The 22,437-nt window shown below is 44.8% G+C and overlaps 1 protein-coding gene across 1 annotated transcript in view; it reads left to right on the top strand.

Annotated features, from left to right (window-relative positions):
- Positions 1-4,537: 4,537 nt before the first annotated feature.
- The window catches only part of NIBAN2 (niban apoptosis regulator 2), a 76,290-nt gene continuing 58,390 nt past the window's right edge, over positions 4,538-22,437 (top strand). The window contains exons 1-2 of the mRNA XM_088455441.1: positions 4,538-4,690; positions 6,173-6,256. Coding sequence (XP_088311567.1) covers positions 6,202-6,256 — 55 coding nt within the window. The 5' untranslated portion in view covers positions 4,538-4,690; positions 6,173-6,201. The remainder of the gene's footprint in view (positions 4,691-6,172; positions 6,257-22,437) is intronic.

Genomic DNA, 22,437 nt, shown 5'->3' with positions numbered 1-22,437 from the left:
GGACAACATGTTTCTTTATATTATGTCAAGGTGCAATTGTGCGTTTTATACTTCACCATTGGTCACCCCTAAGTTTCCCTATTCACAAATACATAGCTCGATATAGATAGACTCATACGACGCTCACAAATGTGTCTACTTGGTTCCAAATTGCATTATCCCAATTTGACAGTTTATATAAATTGTATTAATTTTTTTTAAAGGGTATTAGGTCACTTTCACTTTGTACCTACACAATTTCACTTTTCAGATTTTTTTATTTGTTCCCTGAACAAGACATGAAAAAAAACCAGGGACAAGGGAGCTTTGTCTAACAGGGAAATAGGGCCTAAATTAAGAGGTGGGCGTTAATGCAGCGGCGATTACATCTTTTTACGCAGCGCAACTTTCAGCTAATGCCACAGCCAATGGAATTCATACATAGACGCCGACCGGCTGCGGCTCTAATCCGATGCTTTGCGTATAAAGTCGCACCATTGGCATCATCAGAGATTAGCCAGAATGTCCTTTGGAACTTGGCCAGCAGCACCAGTGCAATTGTGAGAAAAAGACGCGATATGCCCATGTTTGACTAGCTACTGTTACCTCCCAGACACACCCACCGAAATTGCCTCTCTCTGCGACAAAATTTGCTCTGCGTCCCCTGTACATCAGGACACACTCTTAGCGCAAAAAACATCGGATAACTGCAATGCGTCCCTGAATCAGGACAACAGTTTGGAGGCGTAAAAAAAAAAAAGTGTGTTATTTGTGGCCACATCTGTAAAGCATCTGACACTCACTGTATCAGCCAATACCTTGTGCACAGCCCAGTATGTGTCATCTGTGCAACACACAGGCCGCAATGTATTTTGTCTGGAGGTGATCCAGTTCTCTGCTGGTAAAAGGAACAGATGGTGTGAAGAAGGGACATTTTTTTTTTTCCCAGCAGAAGCTGTTTATGCTTCAAAACAAATAGAATATATTTTTAGTGATCTTTTCGTATAGGAAGATAAGACAGATAGACTGCCTTGACAGGACTGTGTATACCAGTAAAGGAGAGCGCCCTTGAGCAGTTATGACAATTCAGGCAGTCTGGCTGGTGGCGTTTAGTGGGATGGTAGCTCAGAACTGAAGAGCTACAGGTTTTCCAACCTCAGGCTACAGTAGATCATTGGCAGCCAAGGTGTGCTGGGACCTGCAGCGTAATGACTACTGAAGAGCCTGTAGCTGATAAACTGAGGTTTGGTCAGTCTATAGGCCCTAGTGCTGGGGCTGAATTCAGGGAAAGGCAAAAAATAAATAAAAAAAATTCATGTGTCCCTTTAGTTCGGGACACATGAATGACACAGGTTCTGTGACTTCAATTCTCCATTTCACCTGGTTTTAATCAGTCACAGAACCTGTATAGTTCATGTTGTCCTGAATTAAAGGGATGATATGACAAGCTTATGTATGGCTAATTATGCTGCTGCTTCTTTTCTTGTGAGATTTGTTTTGCTCACTGATCGCTTTAAAGGGGATATCTGAAATTGACTACTTTTTAAGTAACTTTTTTTTTTTGAGGAGGCTGATATGGCCTGAATTCCTGGCCTTCCTCGTGGATCCTTATTTAAAAATCCATGATTGCTCTTTTCTGATGATAAATAATAAAAATGAGCACAAATGTAATACAACATCGAATATGTTAATACTTATTTTACAGCTCTGGATGCATAGGAAACCATTTCTCATTGTGTTATCACCCTACTTATGTGGCCACATACCCCTAACATCAAACCTCGCCAAATAGGCTCGTCTGGCGCAGCACTGAGTTTGTGACTAAGCCGCCACAATAGTCTCACCATATTCTTTTTTACAAAACGTGCATTTTAGCCGCATCGCCAAAGCGACAATATAATACCTCTTTTCCACCAAAAACCCAGGTCCGACCTGGGTTTTTGGACATGGTTCCAACCCTGGTCAGACCCAGGTCAGACCCATTTACACTGCAGCTTCGATCTGTGTTACTCCCAGGTCAGCCCTGTTCACACTGAACTCAGGTCTGCCCTGCTAAACCTGTGAGGTCATAAAAAGTGGGAGGTAAATGCCCCACAACCACCAATCAGCTCATTTTAGGCATGATCCAGGTCAGATAACCCGGGTTGAACCGTTTACACTGCACCATTACCCAGTTCCATCCTGGGTCCAACCTTGGTAGCTACCTGGGTTGGATTGCTGGGTCACTTGACCTGGGTTATTTTTCAGGGACCCTTTTACACTGAGCTGCGACCCTGGTAGACCCAGCAAAAACCCAGGTTTTTGCTCTGGTGTAAAAGGGGTATTACAGTGCAGAGGTACCCTGTACACAGGAACTGCTATGTGTAAAAAAAGGGATGTGCAGGCTCGGATTAGTTCAGATTTTCCCGACAAATTCGGATTTTTCCTGCCAAAAATCGGGTCTCAGAAAGAGGCAAAACGTCATCTTTCATGGACAAACATCATCATTCCTGGACAAAAGTCCATGAAAGATGATGTTTGTCCATGAAAGATGACGTTTTGCCTCTTTCTAAGACCCGATTTCTGGCGGGAAAAATCCAAATTTGGTGGGAAAATTCGAACCAATCCGAGCCTGCACATCCCTTTTAAAAAGGCAATGGACGGAAGTCTGATATGAGTGACCCTCGTCATGCTTCGCGCCACGTATCCTTGTGCTTAATATGAGACTTTATACCAATTCCTTTTAGTCAAAAGTGCTAATCTAGTCGTCTAGTGTGCCTAGTACACTATAAGCAACTGTGTGTACAGCTACAATGCAAATAAGAAGCTAAATATAGGAAAAATGAGTCTGTGAATCTCTACCTGTGGCGGAGCGTCTATGTAACGCCATACATCTAGCACAAAAAAGATCGGTGTATGGTGACAAATCTGTAGCTCAACTTGCAGTGTGGCAAAAACTAGTTTGCAAATCTACAATAATAATATTAATAATAATAATGCAGCTTTCTGAGAAATGACAATAATGCTGGGTACACACCGAGCGACATATTCAATTGAACAGCCGATATTAGTGTGTGTGCGTCGGCCAGTGTGTACAGACATATCGCGTCGGCCCGTACACTTGCTGCAGAGGGTGACTGACATCACAACTTTGCGGGCATATGTAAATGCCCGCCCAATTGTGACGTCAAACACGACACATCAGGCCGATGATTGGTAAGTGTGTATGCACTTACTAATTGTCAGATAGGATGGGGGTTCCGTCGTTCTAGTGTGTACCCACCTTAACAATCACAGTTATTTTGCTTTTTTTTTTCCATTTGTGAAATGCAGTTCTACAAACTAGTGTTATGAGTCCTAAGGCATATTTGGCAGAGGGCAGTCTAGTAATCTGTATATATTACTCTGAGTAATCTCCTTTTACTCTCTCTTAGTACTTCTAATCTCTGTCTCTCGGTTATCTCCCAGCTATCTGATGCATTGTGTGTTATCTCTCAGCTAGTGTCACATTGCATTCTTATAGGAGTTTGTCACAGGCTGCAATATTATATCACAGACACAAAACCATGCTTCATGTCCTCGGCCTCAAACCCGACCTCATTCCAGACATTCTCGCCTCTGTCTCTCTCTGCCTCACGGTGACTGCCACATGCCTCTGCCGTCCGGCATCTACCCAGTCCCTCCCCGAATCACCACACCCGACCGATCGCGTTGATGCAATGAAATTATTGTGTGAGACAGGAATATTATGTTCCAGGAGGAGAAAGCAGTCACCTTGGACTGTCTAAGACAAATTTATGCAACATACAGATGTGTCCTGCTACGCATGACGTGAGTCATGTGCTTGTGATCAAATATGCGCGCTGTGTTCGCTCCTGAGCCGCCATAGGAATGCATGGTGCGATCGCAGTGCGCACCATAGCGTAGCGTATGCTACTGCGGGTAATCAAGTGACGTGATGCGTGTGCATGTTTGTAGCGCGATCGCCAAAGATGTAGCAGAACACAATTGTATACAAGAACTAAAAGTCTCAGCCAGTACGTCCTGACCAAGGCTGGCAGGAAATGCTGGGACTTGTAGTAACTACAGCAGTGAAGCTACAGCTGATATATAGCTCTGTAGCTGATACACCAAATATTCACTAGAGGGAGTATTTAGTATACACCAACCATACAGTACTATTATAGAGTATAGCTTATAGCTTCATAGAGGATACATTATGGAGAGGCTTTTATAGGATGCCATAGTTGGTAACTCACTCTACCAGCACATCACATAGCAAAGTGCAAATATATATATAATAAAAATAAAAAATAGGGACCATATAATGAGGAATAATATTTAATAAGAATAATACTACACCTTCTATCATGTTAACCTGATACCAAATTGTATATAAAAGTACTATGTTACAATATATGACTGACACCATGGGGTAATTATTAGACATCACTTCAGGAGTTGGGTGACCTTGTGCTGCGGGTCTCAAGGTGAGAGAGTAGAAGATTTGGGGAAAGAAGAATAAAAAGATTTATAAGAGTGTTTGTAGAGAGGAACAGGGAGGGGTGTTGTAGTGCCGGTCTCGGAGGGAGTGTCAGCAGAACAGGGAGGCGGCACAGCAGAGAGAGAGAGAGAGAGAGAGGGTGAGAGCCGTAGACCGCTGGGTGTGTCAGAGACAGTGTGAGAGACTCACTCAGCAGCCAGAGGAGAGACCACGGGCTCCCCGCACAAGGTACGTACCAGCTAATGAGGGGAACTGATTCATATAGTGTAAGGGAGAAGTGTAACAAATGTGATAGTGAGTATGTGCTGTGCAGTGACACTTTGTGTGTGACAGTCCCTAACGTGCTACAAAGACATCATCCTACCCAGAGGTGAGTGAGTGGGATAATGGGGACATTGGAGGGTAATGGCCAGAGAGGATTAATCGTAGAGGTCACGGAGTCTGTAAACTGTAGAGACGAGAAAAGTCAGAAACAATGAATGAGACAGTCTGGGTGTGGAGGTCAGACACGTTCTGCTCTAAACTTGTCTCTGGGAAGCAGCCAAAGCCGTCTCCCCTCTGAGTCTATTACACAGTCCAAGCCATGCTTGCTCACTTTAACCCTATGCTTAGTGTTTTAATGCAAGTCTAATGTGTAATCTGGTATCTACCACCCTTGTGTGTCCAGTCTTCCCCTCACATGCCTACCTGTTCCATGCCAGTCTCCCACATGTCTAATCTGGTCTCTGTGGCCCTTGTGTGCCCACCCTGCTCCTCACATGCCTATCTGTCCCATGCCAATATCCCTCATTTCATATCTAATCTCTGCCACCTTTGTGTGCCTTCCCTGCCCCTGACATGCCTACCTATCCAATGCCAGATGCTGTTATGTCTAATCTGGTGCCTGACACCCTTGTGTGCCCACCCTGGCCGTCACATGCATTCCTGTCCCTTGCCAGCCTCCCTCATGTCTAATCTGGTCCCTGGCACCCCTGTGTGCCCACACTGCCCCTCACATACCTACCTATCCCATGCCAGCCTCCCTCATGTCTAATCTGGTCCCTGGCACCCTTGTATGCCCACACTGCCCCTCACATGCCTACCTATCCCATGCCAGTTGCCTTCATGTCTAATCTGGTCCCTATGCTTAGTGTTTTAATGCAAGTCTAATGTCTAATCTGGTATCTGCCACCCTGGTGTGCCCACCCTGCCCCTGACATGCCTACCTATTCCATGCCAGCCTCCCTCATGTTGAATTTGGTCCCTGGCACCCTTGTGTACCCACCCTGCTCCTCACATGCCTACCTATCCCATGCCAGTCGTCTCCCATCTTTTTTTTTTCTCTCACTGACTGTTTTTCTTTAAGTAAAGTTATCCCATAACTTTTTTTTTTTAAATGATTTTGTTAAATCCTTTGTTAATAACAACTGTCTATATCTATATTTATTTGTCATATTTTAACCAACTGTATTCCATGCCAACTGTCTCCTTTGCTTTTTGAAGTCTCCCAGTGCCTGCTGTCTTTCTGATTTTTTTTTTTTTCTTCTTCCCTGAAAAACATCTTATTCTCCTCACTTGCCATCTTTTTGTCTTCCAGTGTCATGACAACTCGCTTTACCCTGTAATTCACACTCCCATCTCTCCGCAATCCTCCACTAATCCCTCCTCCTCCTCGCACACCCTGTGATCTCCGTACTGGTACCTCCTCTAAATCTCAGCTGTCTCTCCTAGGCAGGACCTGCTGCGCTCTCTACTAGGCCATGGGGGATGTTATATCAAGTCACCTGGATGAAAGCAGGCGCCAGTACATCGCAGGTAAGGCTGTATGACTCCTGAGTGACTCCACTGACAGTGGTGCCTCTCTGCAAAGGCGTCTTGCGTGCTTTGTTTAAGTTGTTGCAGTGCTCCAGAGTACCTCGCCAGACTGGGATGCCTTCTGCTGAGTTCTCTCTCCCTGTTTGTGTGGGTCCCCTTCTTAAACGTTCTCTTGTCTGCAGGTGGTGCCAACTTGTAGAGCATCTACCCTGAGGGAATGAGTGGGTGCTAGATTCCTTCATAGAACCTTTAACAGGGAGCGTATCTATATAGCAGGTGCCTAAATGCACGATGCCTCTTTCGCAATGCAGAACGCCTCTGTTTGGTGGTGTGTTTCCAGAAATAAAATGGTCAAAGAAATATTTGTTCCTCCAGGGTTAAATCCACCAGGTCACAGAACTGCAGTTTTTTGAGATTGCAGAACATCAGCAATAGTCTCCCTGTCACTAAGGGAGGTGACTGTTTGTTTGATAATGTAGTGAATTAATCTTAGTTGTGCCTGAGGAGGAAGGTTAAATGGGGAATGTAAAAGGGTCCAAAAAAAAATAAATATATATATTTTTTTTTTTTATAGTAGGCAAAATAGGTTGTTTTGTCTATAAAAAAATCGCCACTTTAATGGAGTATACACACGGTCAGATCTGTCAGATGAACGATTGAACGATTTTTGACTGCATTAAAATGAATGGAATTGTCCAAGTCTGACTGCAAACACATCAGATGTCTGATATCGTTTTCTGACCATCGGGAACGCGCATCGTTCAAATCGTTCATCTGACAGATATGTCAGATTTTCCTTCAGATATGAACGATTGAATGATTTTTTAAATCGTTATCGTTCAGATCTGAAGAAAAATCTGACCGTGTGTATGCATCATTAATCATGCTGAAAAATTGTTACAAACTTGGAGGCGATTCAGTTTTTATGCGTGAATTTAGCTTCCAGGCTAAGTGCCCGGAAGCTATTCAATTACTTCTCGCAACGGTCACTATTTCACACGATAATGCGGGGTTAGGCGCATTAAGCTGCAGCTTCCGGGTTAAGTGCTGGGCTTGTTGCAGCTGTCGTTTTGTGACTAGCCCCTACTTGACCTGGAGGGTGCAAGCAGAAATCCGTGAGAAGTGCAGCCTCTGGGTTAGTCACGGGAAGTAATAGAGAAGTTCCTGCACACCAACTACTCCACTTTTCTCTCTCCAAGGCTTGATACATCTCCCCTTTTGTATGATTTTGAGCCCCAAAAATACCTACCGCTGTGCGTAAGTGATGGGGCTGCATTAAGTCTCTTTGGTGTAGTTGTAAATGCTTTATTAATAGGAATTGCAGTAATTCAGTGTTGCTACCTCATTTTATCAGGGTATAAAAAAAGGCAAAAAACCTAATGTGTCCTTACGCTGAGAAATGTAACGCCAGTAAATGAAGCAATGTTTGAATGTTTCCCGCAATGGAAAGTGCTTTGAGATCCAAAGGGGAAATAAGGACGCATAAGACTTAATCCAGTGTGTAGCCAATAGCTGGGTACACATTACATGATTTTTAAACGATTTGGCCGATTCCGACGGATCGGAACGGCAAATAGTTCAAAATCATCTAGTGTGTACTCACTATGTCGGCTGTTGTGCGCTCTAGTGGGTTCGTCAGCCGCATCGTCAGGTTGTCCCTACATGCAGCTCAACCTGACGATGCGGCTGACGTCCCCTTGTAGCTGGATGTGTCAGGGGCCGGCATATTGGGGCAATTGGACACCGGATAGTCTAGTGTGTACTGGCCGCCAGATCTATCGGCAAGGGGGGGTCGCCGGTCGCATCGCTGTGTACACACGTCGTCTGATGTGTATCCAGCTAATGACACTGTAAGGGACAATTTTGTACCTTGGCAAAATTCTGTGCTGCAGTGTAGGGGCAAATTTAAATGTTCACACAGATTTTGGAATGGTAAGGGGTACGTATCCCATCTCAAATGTGAACTGCAGTGTAAAAATTAAACTTCCAAGTATTTGGGCGGGATGTACTAAGCATCGCATCCACGATGCGTTACATCACCCCTGACTTCGGGTACATACCGCGGTTCATTACCGCGGTATGTACCAAGAATATGACAAAGGACAGCTCTCCCGATAAGAGCTGTCCTTTGCGATGGCCCCGGATAGAGTGACTTCCGGGTTTAACACCCAGAAGCCACTCTGGTGCGCAGAAGGCTGCGGGGGGGGTGATGGGAGGGATCCAATCTGATCCTTTCCCAGCCTGGAGCGTCCCGATAAGATGCTCATAGGCTTCTATTGGGTAACCTGAAGGTGGCATTACCCATCGGCATTCTGGTGCTTAGTACATTTGCGGAGTGTGTTAAAACCCCCCAATACGGCATTTTCAGGGGTTTTACAGCATCTTCGCCGTTAGTACATCTCGCCTTTTGTGTTTTATTTGCTAAAATACTCAGTATTATCCCTTCATGCAAAGACAATTGCATTTGCACTGCTTCCATCAAAAAATGGTTTGTCCAGGTGCAATTTTGCACCTTTTAGCAGCATTTGTATAATCTTTATGTCCAAAAAGTAGTAAGTGAGTGAAACTAATTAGAATAATGGTGCATACACACGATCAGATTTTTTCTTCAGATATGGACGATAACGATTTAAAAATCGTTCAGTCGTTCATATCTGATGGAAAATCGTTCATATCTGACATGCCTGAACGATGGACGATCAACGATGCGCGTTCCCGTTTGTCAGATAACGATATCTGACATCTGATGGGTTTGCAGTCAGACTTGGACGATTCCATTCATTTTAATGCAGTCAAAAATCGTTCAATCGTCCAAATCGTCCAAATCGTCCAAATCGTCCAAATCGTTCAAATCGTTTAATCGTTCAGTCGTTCATCTGACAAATCTGACAAGTCTGACAAATCTGACCGTGTGTACGCTCCATAAGTGGGGGATTCGGTAGTGTTACAAAGTCAGAGCAGGTCATATTTTTATTAAAATGTGTTTTTTAGTTTTTAAATGAGTAACAAGTGGGGAATTGTTACATGTTACAGTTGTTTGGGATCTATATTGGCTTTCTGTTGATTACGGTTGTTGCTTTCCACCCAATTTTATGGTATTGTATATAATTGTGTGCTATAAAGGAATTACCGGAATAATGGCTAGGTTGGCTTATGGTGTAATGAGGGTTCACTTGAGAGTACACAGCTTGTCCTGAAGATGAACTGAAAACCGGCAACATTTTTGGAGGCTTTGCAACAGGAAAGGACATGGGACAGAGACTTAAGTAGGGTAATTATCTTTGCTAGGCTAATATCCAATGTGTGCGCATGTTAATAGCTGTGAGAATGTCATAGCTAGTTATGTGTCATCCACCTACTGAAGATATTTCATGAAATACCTGGTCATTAGTGTGTAGCACTGTAAAGGATTAGGTACACCTTTTGGGAGGGGTGATTTTTCAAGTGAAAGTATACCCTATTTCAGACCTGGCCAACCTGTGGCTCTCCAGCTGTTGTGAAACTACACAAACCAGAGTGCCCTGCAACAGTTTTAGCATTCCCTAATAGCAAAACTGTAGCAGGGCATGCTGGGACTTGTAGTTTCACAACAGTTGGAGAGCCACAGGTTGGCCAGGCCTGCTATTTATTGGGATATTATTTTAGTTTCCTATATATTTTCAGGGAATTCTTATCAGCCTCCTGTGGTCAAACTGCAACACCGATGGGTAGAATAATTGTTTCGCTGTAACCTTTTAGCAAATAATCTACCAGCAGCCTTGGTTGTTTCAGCAAGGACCATTTTCAGATGACATAGGAGGCCTCCTATGCGAACGATTCCGCGTCTCTGCACGCAAACCCTGTCGGCGAGTCTCCCATAACAGTGCCCATAAGACGGACCATCTCTGTGCGTTCATTAACGCATGAGACAGGGGCGTAACTAGTATTTGAAGGCCCCATAGCAGAAGTTTGTAAGAATCGCTATGTGCCAAGCAATTGTGAAAAATGTATATAACATATGTAACATTGAGAAGGAAGATGGGCCCACCTCAGCTCTGGGCCCCATAGCAGCTGCACCACTTTTTCAACTGCCGCAATTATCCAGCTTATTGCCGGGTCTACCTGGGTTGCAGCTCAGTGGAAAATGTCCATGAATAATAAACCGGGTAGAGTCGTAACCAGGATTGAACCCGGGAAGGACCCGGGTGACGGTCCAGTGTAAACGGCATGACCCGGGTCATGCCTCAAACCATACATTAAATCTTGTCTGGTGAAGCCTCACACTGAGCGTTGTCCAATAGGATTTCTGTCTATTTTGCCCAATTTCAGCCGGACTCTAAGGATCACTACAGTACGGTAATGACTGTACACACTCTCACACTGTGGCCCAGTTATCAATAAACCGCACTTGATCTGGGCGCGATACTGGCACCCATGATCGCATTGCAGTATGCGATCACACCAGCCTAATGTACTAAAGAGCGCCCGCAGGGACAGGTTCGGACGTGTTCTTCACTCCTGTGCCGGGACTCCACCGCGTGCGCCGCGGCCATTGCCTCTCCCGGTAATTTTTACGATGTGTAGCCCATTGGCTACAGCAGCACAGCACCATCTTTAGATGGCAATCGCCGCGGGGGCCAAAGCATTCCAGAGCTTGGTAAATCCGACGGCATTGCATCCCCTATGGAAACCTATGGGGGTTATGGCTGCAAAAATGGATGGACTGCAGCAGATACTGGAGATATCCAGAAAACAGGTGTTTTTTGGGGGAATTTGCCGCAAATTGTTAATAAATGGGCCCCACTGCGGTCATTATCTGACCAAGGGACAGATTAACAATAGGATGGATGGAGCTACAGCCTTTGTATAAAAATAGGCCTATAATCATGACAGCATAATGATGACCAGCTGCCTAGCTGACACACAGCCATAAATAATGAGTATTACATTGTATTTTTCTCACCAAAGTATGCTATTTTTCTATTTTTAGGGAGACAGTGGGGCTGATAGTGTAGGGGCACTGGTCACACCCACACACACTGGTCACAGCTCCTCCCCTACTCAGTATACTGTATAGGTATGGACATCGGAATCTCAGCATTGAATGGCTGCCGGGCTTCCGACATCAAATCCAGTGATGCGATGGCAACTTGCCATCGCACCACAACCAGTCAGTGGTATAACCATTGCTTTGCGCATGCGAATTTAAGGCTGGAAAGGGGCAGAACCTATGGTCCATAGGCGGAGCCTTGCGTCACTGTTGTGGTGTGCCCTGCACTCTCCGAGATGCTGGGCTGCCCCCAGGCTTCCCCCTACCCTGCACGGCATCAATTCTCCCCCCTGCTTACCCGCTGCTCTGCTCCCCCCCACAGCCAGCCATTGGATGGGCATTGGAAAGCTGCATCCGATGATGACTGGCAACCATCAAATTACCGCTATTCAATGGAGAAAAGTACTTTCATCGAATCTACTGCTAACCATTGGCTTCTGATGTCGGTCCCTAATCCTGTAGGCCCTTGAACATTTTAAGCCCCACACCCATGTAGGCCTTAATCCTGCCGTGATCTGACCTCCAGTTTCACCAGTTCCGAATGACAGTGGATTGATCTAAATCCAGGGTGTGTGAGATGCGACGAGCAACTACAGGTCCCAGCATGCTCTACTAACCAATCAGGGTATACTGGGACTCACAGCTGGAGTGTTACATCTTGTCCATTTATTGCTACACATAACAACCTTGCAAGTGGCACTCGGCAACCAAATCCTGACAAATGTCCCGTCCAGATTACCCCTTTTTCCCATCCCTCATCTGAAAAAATAGTGTATAATAAAGTCTCAATACTTTCATATTAAAAGCTAACTCCATATTACGTTCAGGGTCGCTGAATTATCAATTTTGAGGAATGATAAATAATGTTTTCACAAGGGTGGAATACAAGGGTATGCTTAGTACTGCCTTACACAAGTTTTCAATACTGAATATACTCCAGTGTGTATCAGTATGTAATTGGGGGCTGTTGAAGAGGAAAGTATTTGAGTACCACGTAGTCACTGAGAGATTTCAGAAAGAGGGAAGAGGGGGGTGAGACGGAGCCAGACATTTCCACGGGTTAGGGCAGGATGCAGAGGACGGAAATTCCAGGGTATGGATTGGGAGGGGGGAGGTGACTTTAATTGTGCAGGCTACAGGGAAGTCTTGGGATCCCCAGCCCTGATGCCCCTTAACACTTGTTAGATAAAAAGAGGGTTTATGGCGCGGTAGTATTAAAGTACAATTATCAGCGTGACTTAGATGTTTGTGTTATGTGTCTACGGTATGGATAGACCAATGTTCCCAAAAGTAACATCAAAGGACTTTAAATACCTCCAAAGTAAACAATCGTTTTTGTGTGACCTTGGTAAAGGATAGTACACCCAAACACAAATGGGGTGTGTCTGCATTAGAAATAATATTTTGTGTGTATAAACAGAACAGTGAAACAGTATAGCTGTAATAATGTAACCCTGGCATCAGCTTCTTTACAGTGATGTATTTACTGTAAATTTACCTCTGAGGTGACATTTAAGCTGGCCACATACACAGCGATATTTTACCCGATCTGGCCGATTCCGACAAATTGGAACGCCAGATCGTGTAAGATATGGCCAAATCTTATGTCCCCGATCACGATGCGATGCGTGTCCCAGCTGCTCGCACATCGCATCGTCAGATCTGCCGTGCTGTAGGACACGATGCACTGTAAAAGTCTGGATGCAGGAGAGATCGTATGAAGATTGGACACTAAATTGTGTGGAGATTGTGTGCAGAGCTGCCGGGGAGAGTTTCAAGGGAAATCGTACACATCGGCTGATCGTGTGCAGATCGCCATGTGTGTGGCCACCTTTAGAGTTGTTGAATATTGTGAGTAATCTTAACCAATAATATATATATTTTTTTATTTTTAGTCTTATCTAGCGCCCACTAAACCATATTTTTGCTGTTTTCTTAGTAACAGACCTCTGACTCATGTTGCTATGGTAACAAATGTGGAAATAGCACATGTAGTGTGTTGAATCAGAAAAGCTAGTCACTCTCATCCATTCATTTTTTTTATATATATATTATAATTGTGATTGCTAGATGACTAGATCAGAGCATCTCCGAAGTGGCAGGTCTCATGCTTTCTGCAACAATGGTTAGGTAAGTGGTACATGTCAAAATATCATCCACATGAATGCCAGCACCCAAGGATTCCCAGCAGAACATTTCCCGGAGCATCACACTGCCTCCGCCCGCTTACCTTCTTCCCATAGTGCGATCTCTTCCCCCGGTAAACATTGCGCACATACACCCGGCCGTCCCCATAATGTAAAGTAAACTGTGATTCATCAGACCAGGCCACCTTCTTCCATTGCTCCATGGTCTAGTTCTTACGATCACGTGCCCATTGTAAGGTGGTGGTGGTGGACAAGGGTCGGCATGGGCACTGTGACCGGAGTGTTCTTGCACAGCCCCTACGTAGCAAGCTGTGATGCTGTGTGTGTTCTGACACCTTTCTATCATAGCCAGCATTCACTTTTTCAGAAATTTGTGCTACAGCAGCTCTTCTGTGGGATAGGACCAGGCAGGCTAACCTTCCCTCCCCACATGCATCAATGAGCCTAGGGCACCCATGACCCTTTCAACAGTTCACTGCATATCGGGAACGGTATTCAATCGGGAAACCAGCTGACGTAAGCCCGACAGCCGGCTTCCCAATAGCTTTATCCCGGCGAGGGTTAAATGACAGGCGTCTAAATCTAGAAGGGGGGGGATTACGGTTAGGCACGGGGGGGAGGTTAGGGTTAGGCACCCCTAAGGAGGGCTAGGTTAGGTTAGTTTGTACTTACCTAGGGACGATCGGGATTTCCAGAACTGTCAGGCTGCTGCTGCCGGGATCTCTGCATCTGTCGGACTGACGCTGCTGGGAATTGAACTGCCGGCCATGCGTCAGCCGGTATTTCATACCGATTCCCCGGGAACACCCCGTAAGACCTACCATTTTGGAGATGCTCTGACCCAGTTGTCTAACCATTACAATGTGACCCTTGTCGCACAGATGCTTACGATTGCCCATTTTTCCTTCTTCCAACACATCGGGCAGTATCCAATTAACTCCGAATATTGTTTGGGCACTAATGGATCACTGCAATCGGTGAAAAACTGGGATTTTTTGATGATTATCCCTGTTTTTGGTTGATGTTTCTTTTCACCCTATCCTATTATTTAGAACGAAATAATAGGATATATCTCACGAAAACACATAGGGTCCGTGATAAGCTCGCAGACCTATGTGTTGTTTTTTCACATTTTTGGGGGTGAATAAATGGCACTTATCGTGGATTATTTTTCCGGACACATCAGGTCCTGAAAAATATCCACGATAAGTGGCAGCGTTGGGCGGCCCTTCGGGGCTAATAGGATAGCCCCGCCACGATCAATTAGCGCTGCTAATTGGATACCCCCATAATCTTCAACAACTGACCGATCACTTGCTGAATAGATACCACCCATTGTCAGGCACCATTGTAACAAGATAATCAATGTTATTCACTTCACCTGTCAGTGGTTTTAATGTTATGGCTGATGGGTGTATAGCAGCAGGGGGTATTCGACATTCTCAGCTCCTGATTTTTGCTAACTGTACATTGCTGATTGAGTAGGATTTCATGCAGATAACGGCAAATTGTGAAAAATTTTATTTTCAAATGTCTGTCACAGAATAATATGGATTCTTTACTTAATTTTCCTTATGGTACATCTGTTACTGCAGTGCACCCTCGTCCACCTGTTTATTTCTGTCTCTGTGATTGGATACAGACCTGCCACAGATTTCTTCAGTGCAGTTAAATAGGACGTTGCCCATGATGATGATATTATTATTTATATGGCGCCACAAGTGTTCTGCAGCGCCTTACAAAGTACATAAACAAATTGTTGGCAAGTGACTTACAGAACGATACAATACAGGACCAGGACGTGGATGATCTATATTGCTACATTAGCGACCATAACGCCCAGATAAGCAACAGAGCATAGTGTTAGCTGCCCTAGTGGTGAGTAAAGCTGCATACACACACAACGATTTAGTAAATGAACGATTTTAGTAAACTATTTTCGTTCATTTTTTCAAGGGAAACGAAAATCGTTTACTAAAATCGTTCATTTACTAAATGTAATGAACAATTTTTTTTTTGAACTACAAACAATTTTTGCATATTCCCTTACTGAAAATCGTTGAGTTGGTCAGTCTGAACTACAAACGTGAATGCGCATGAACGATAATGGTTCATCGTTTTAACTCAGAAAGTGAACGATTTTTTTTCAACAATTGAACTATAAACGATATCGATAATCATTAAAAAAAATCGTAGGGAGAAGCACAAGAGGGTAGAGGGCCCTGCTCGTAAGAGCTTGTTAATGATCCTAATTGTTATATCTAGCTGCCTTGTATCTTGCCCTAGTGACATGAATATATATTTGGAGCGTTTTCTAACAATTATGTCACGTGACTCCTTTTGAAAGTCTTCCGCCATAGAATGCGCAACTGTCAGTAAACTGGAATATGTGTATTTTAAGCAATAATGTACTGTAAAATAAAAAGGATAATCCTTTACCTCCAGAAGTGCAGCCTTGTACTCTTAATATATGGCCAAACCAATCATTGGTGGCTTAGAATAGTGGACAACTTTAAAATATTTGGCAATTTCCAACATATATGGGGACTATATGTAATATACGGTAAAACGCCAGCAACTGCACCGTCTCTCGTACACCCCGCGGCCTGCTCCTAGCCCGAGTTAGAGCCCTATGGGGTTGCAAACACTTTTAGGCGAATTCGGGCTGCCGTCAAGTGCGGCTGTTGTCGCAATGACTCACACCTGCGAGGTCGTCGCAGATAAATGGTTGCTTCCAATTCTCTATTCAAGATACTTTGACTCATCATGGAATGTTACTACACACCATGCAGAATGACTGTCAAGGCATTGCTGCTGTTGTATCTAGAAGTGAAAGAGCAAAAAGTAGAGCAGTGGACTATCGGAGACAACCAGTCACTTTATAAAATTTACCTTGACGACCTTGATGTTGATTGGTTGCTATGGTCCACTTCTCTTTTCCCTGCTTCATTGTTTGAAGCTTTTGCAGACCTTGTAATTGTTTTGTTTAAAGTTTTTTTTATTATTTACGATTAATTTGATTCTGTGTGTATATATAATATATATATATATATATATATATATATATATATATATATATATATTTTTTTTCTTTATATGTTCGGTTATATGTAATTGAATTAACTGTTCCCTATAAAGCCCCTTTCACGTTGCGTTGCTCCCAGTTACACCCATGTCTCTGCTACACTATACGCTATAGAATGTACATCACACCAGCATTCATGGCCTGCACACAGAAGCTGCTATATGCGTGTACCGCTGCCAGGGAAGAGGTTAACTGTGGAGCTGGTGTTTGGTGTAAACTGGTTATGTTTGTTTTGTGAGTCCTTCAGAATATTCGGAGGAGGAGGTAAAGTCCTGGGTCTGTCACATGTTCTCTCGTACAGAGCGTCACAATGACAAGTCTGTTACATAGAGAGGGCTCACTGTTTGTGTGTGTTTGGTATAAGACGGAGATGGAGAGTGGTGTAAATATTGAATAATGCAAATGACTTTACCTGCAGCAAAAGGTGGAGTTATTATTAGCATCCTTTTATTTATAATGCACCAACATATTACACAGTTCAGTACATTGAGAGGAGCATGTGCAAGTAGACTAAATGCATTGACATGAAGCAGATGGTAATGAGGACTCTGGCCCTGATTCAGAGCCGGACGAACCAGGGCCAGGGCTCTGAACCAGGGCCATCCCTCTGAATCTTTAGAGCGGCCTCCTGGCCGCTCGTATAGCTGTGGGTGACCACCCACAGCTATAGCGAGGAGCCAGGAAGATGGTCGCAATGGTCAAGACCATCGCGACCATCGGGCTTGCGACGAGACCCTTGTTGTAGGGTCTCGTTGCCACAAGCCCTGGAGTGCTTTCGGCTCTATCAGAGCCGAAAGCACTCCCACTGACATCACTTGTGATGTCAGTGGGGCCGGCCCCAGACGGTAGGCGCTCCCATGGGAACGTCTCCGTCTGGCCAGCCACGCCCCCTGCACGCCCACCAAAGGGGGCGTGCTGTCACTCACCATCGACAGCACGCCCCCTTGGTAGCGAGACCCATAGCGACGGCTTGCCCGTCGCTATACGGGTCTCGCGCATGCGCACGACGGAGCCGCCTCTGTCGTGCGCATGCGCACTGGGCTAACATCGACCCGCTTGCGAGAGCTCAGCACTCATGAGCGGCTCTGAATTAGGCCTTCTGTCCTTATAAGCTTACACTCTAAAGCTGGGTACACACTATACAATGTGTCGTACGAAAAATCATTCTATCACATTGTAGAGTGTGTGCGCCGGATCCGTCGCTCATCGCCTCGTCCCTTCTGCTGTCCTGCACATCAGATGGGACTATGCAGTGAAGGACATGGTGCTGTTGCATGCAGCATGTGGCAACACATTGCACCGTATGGCTCATCGTGCAATGTGGCACACGCAATGTATCGTTACATTGGTCGCTGCATCACTGGGGCGCACCGTCGTATGGTGTATTACTCTTCTCGGACTGCTCAAGCTGGGTAGAATTGTGGCTGGTGATGGGAAAGTGTATATGGCTACTCTAAGGCATTTATTTATTACCATTTATTTATATAGCGCACACCTATTACGCAGCGCTTTACAGAGAATGTTTGTCCATTCACATCAGTCCCTGTCCCAGTGGAGCTTACAATCTATGTTCCCTACAACATGCTCACACACACTAGGGTCAATTTTTGTTGGGAGCCAATTAACCTACCAGTATATTTTTGGAGTGTGGGCGGAAACCGGAGCACCCGGTGGAAACCCACGCAAGCACAGGGAGAATATACAAACTCCACACAGGTAGGGCCGTAGTGGGAATCGAACCCACAACCTTAGTGCTGTGTGGCAGTAATGCTAACCATTACACCGTCTGTGCTGCCCACTGTCATTATCAGACACCAGTATTACGGGACTATTCTGTAAATGCAAAAGAATCACATTTCTTGCGCATAGTAGCTGGAGATTGCAATATTGACGTCATCTCCATATTTAAGTGCAGTGAAAAGTCCAGAAAATTCACTGATTTCTTTGACTTTTTAGCTCACTGAAGAACGTTCAGCCCCCATAGGATGTGATCGGGGCTACCGCCAGGCGATATTAATGGGCAGAAGCAAAGCTTCGTTTTTTTTTTTTTTTTTTTAAGCAAATTTAATGCCATCTCTGTGATGGCCTTATGCATAATTACCCTTACCTTCATTGTCATCTGGGGCTCCTCTCTCCCTCCCTTTGGGAGCTTTGCCTTCTAGTCTCCTCCCGGCACACGGAGCACGCGCACTAATAACATTTTGTATTTCACATCTACAAGTAAGTACTCGCTGGGACACCCCTCTTTCACATGGGCTGTCCTGGCAGCTAATTTCAATTTAACATACGGTGGCATTTTATTTGCGATTAGCGGCGATTTTGATGAACATGTGATTTTGTGTTCTAGTAAATAGACCCCTTAAGGCAGCCATATACCACTGGCGTGTCTGTGCAGCGACCCCTGCTATAGTACGTTTGGAAAACGGACATATGAAAAAATTAGGCCTCGGAGAAATTTTAAAATAGCCAGCTGCTGGTAACTCTAATCTGTCCGTCACTATATTCCTTAAAGGGAATCTCCTTCCTATACTGGTTCTCTAGTGGTGGTTGTTTTTTTTTTTCCCAGCTCGGAGAATCTACATCATGGGTGTCAAACATGCTTCCCTCCAGCTGGAGTGGAACTACACATCCCAGCATGCACTTGCTATTCGGGCATGCTAAAACTGTGGCAGGGCATGCTGCGATATGTAGTTCCACAATAGTTGGAAGGCTGCACGTTTGACACCCCTGACCTACATGCTCCCGTGTTTACCCTGGATTTCATGCTCGTGTTGCAAACAAGGCCATGACACTTGGTCCTCCCGCTCACAGAGGTTGTAGCTACCACTAAGAGGGTGCAGAGAAAACCAAAGGAGGCACAGAGCTGGCATGAACAATGACAGATGTGCTCTCAGGGAGCAGAAGATAAAACCGAGATGGTGTATTCCAGAGTAGATCTCTGTCTGTGGGATGATTGCACTACTAGCCACCACCTGCCTACACAAACTCTCTTTTTATATCTGTGAGAGACGTGTAAGTGGGAGGTAGAGCACAGAGCTGATTACAGTGCAGCCATCCCTATCTGCCCTATGCATGCGCCTATAGAACAAATTGCTTAGCTGGGTTGTTGACAGTTGGTAATATGGGGAGATAAAAAAAGTGAGATCTTAGGAGCAACAGCAAGTACAGTCCCTATGTCTGTAGAGAACTATGATTTGGCTACTTTTTAATATGTTCTGGAAATTTGCCATTGAGAAGAGAAGCTGGTATATAGGAGCACACGAATGTCTTTGGCACTTATATGACGATGAGCTAAGGCGTTAAACAGGCAATACAGAGATCTCATGTCTTTCCCTCCTATAATACTTCCTGGGAATTCCATAACCTTGTTTGTATGACATGACTCTTTGTTGGCTTAATGGTGCATACACACTGGGCGATTATACTGAGCGATTACACAATTACGACATCGTAATCGTGGTCATTTCCGACATTGGCCTGCCTGTTCAGGCGAAGGACTTTCTGCAGATTAACGACAGATTGGCCGTGTTCAGGAATGATGGAGTTCAGTGTAGGCACTACAGGGGATGAGGAACGACTGTCCGATTACGATGTCGTAATCGTAGTCTCTTTCCTAATCGCCCAGTGTGTACGCACCTTCAGTCTGTGAATAATTTGGATGCAGCATTGATACAGAGTAGCTGCCTATTCAGTAATAGAATTTTCAAGCAATTATACGGACTCCAAAGAGTCTACTGTATATAAACAAAAGCAATAAAGGTTCCATTTAAAAATGATGCAAACTGCTGGCTGCATAAAGGTGTGTCCTCATGCACTATTGCTACAGTCGCGCCAAATAGCATCAGGTCTGACTCTGCTTGCGGTGAACCTATTTTTCGCCCGATAATGCGTCTTAGACGCGATAGGACGTGACAAACCACTTCACGAGGCGGCACTGATTAATGCGACACTTGTACACCTGTGTGAGACTGAGTCTGAAAATGTATACGAAGTGCTACGATGCGGCGGTCGCTGCGTTTTTTCCATACCACGGTTCATTGTGCTTTGTATACATTCTACGTACACACAGATCTACAAGTGTTGCATATCGTATCCATCCGTGCAGTCTCGTGAAACTGTTTGTTTGCGACTAAAACGCATTTTTGTGTGAAAGACGCTCGCTGCAAGCCAGTGTATTGAGGCTAGGTATATGAGGACACCTCTGTATTTTGTTTAGTTTCACTGTGACACTTACAAATATGCTGCTGGTAAGTACCGTCACTCACCTGTCCGGTGAGGTCCAGCTGTGTCGTCTCCCTTCTCCGCAGCGTCCTCTCCGGTGTTGCCGACAGCCGAATGCTGCAGGCGACGAGCTACTGACTAATGGAGGGCTTTGCTAAAGCTGTAAAGTACACACTGCGTACGCCATCCATAGATGGCATGGGGGGGTTTCTTCAGAACCAGCAGTAAGCGAAGCTTACCGCTGTCTGCTAAATATAGGATTGTCGTCATAACTCCTTGTAGCACCAGAAACGAGTGCTAAAGGGGTTATTACTCATTCTTAATTGGAGCCTTATATGATGTGGCTAGATATGAAGTAAACCAGGGGAGTAGATGGCTTTAGTATAAGGTAGTATGGTTTAACACATTCAGTTTTTAAAATGCTGTTAAAAAAAGATTTTATATAATTTATTATTATTTTTTTTTTAATCAGGTTTATTTTATTGAAATATTCCAATAAAATAAACCGCTAACCCCTAGGTACCGAAAACGGGATGCCGGCACTCGGGATAACGGCAGTATCCTGACGCCGGCATCACGACCAAGTCACAATGCTGACGCCTAACGGCAAGTACTCCTAACCCTCCCTCCCCACAGCCTAAATGTAACCTACCCCCCCATGTGCCTAAACCTAACCCTCCCTCCTACCAGCCTAAACTTAACCTACCCACCTAGTACCTAAACTTAACCCTCCCTCCCCGCACTTTAAACCTAACCTCCCCCTCCCCTGCAGCCAAAACCTAACCCTCCCCCTAACCTCAGTACTTACCTTCGGGATCCCAGCGATCTGGATTATGACTGCATCCCCTGAAAACAAGTGCACTGCATTACAGATAGCAAATGTTGGGTAAGTTCACATTACAGCAGGTTGCCGCTTAAGTAGGCCCCTCAAACACAAGTAGATACTCCTATAAGGGGTTATAATAAGGGGCAGGACTCTGCGGCACATGGGTGTGACAGCAGCACAGTGAACGAAAACCAGGAGAATTGGCGGGAGTTGTTTTATTTTTGCCTATATATTGTGGGCGGCAGATAGTCTATAAAACGTTCCCAGTCCGCAAGAAAATCTACTTAGAAGTTCTTTATGGAGAGTGGCCTCCACCCAGCCCATGCGGAATACAAAGTAGAGTTTAGAGAGCACTAGACCCATCGTGAGGGGACGTTCCTGTGTCCAAGTGCGCGGCTGTCCGTGCCTGTCATCCCTTCGATCGGGATGCCGGGCGCCGGTGTAGGTAAAGTGACAGGCGTCGACATTTCGACGCCTGTCATTTAACCCTTGCTGGGATTTAGCAGTCGGGAAGTTTGTGGTCGGCATTGCATCCGCTGGCTTCCCGACTGTTTTTATTATTATTATTATTATTATTATTATTATTATTATTATTATTATTATTATTATTAATAATAATAAATAATAATCCCACATGCATTGGAAGGAGGAGGCGTCACTATGGCAGTACTTCAGACAGGCACCAGTAGTGGTGACACAACATTGATACCAATGGAGACACAACGTTGAGGGGAAAGGTAGCCTCTATGAAAAAGGTTCAGGAACATCTCCCGACATGCACGTAGGAGTGGCAGAAGACTTAAGAAAGCGTTTTAAGAAGAAAGGTCAAGGGTAAGATGGGGGAAAGTTTCCAACCAGCGAGAGAGTCCTGTT

Source organism: Taudactylus pleione, unplaced genomic scaffold, assembly GCF_031769625.1.
Source record: "Taudactylus pleione unplaced genomic scaffold, aTauple2 ptg000656l, whole genome shotgun sequence".
NCBI lineage: Eukaryota > Metazoa > Chordata > Amphibia > Anura > Myobatrachidae > Taudactylus > Taudactylus pleione.
This window is presented reverse-complemented; position numbering and strand designations above follow the sequence as displayed.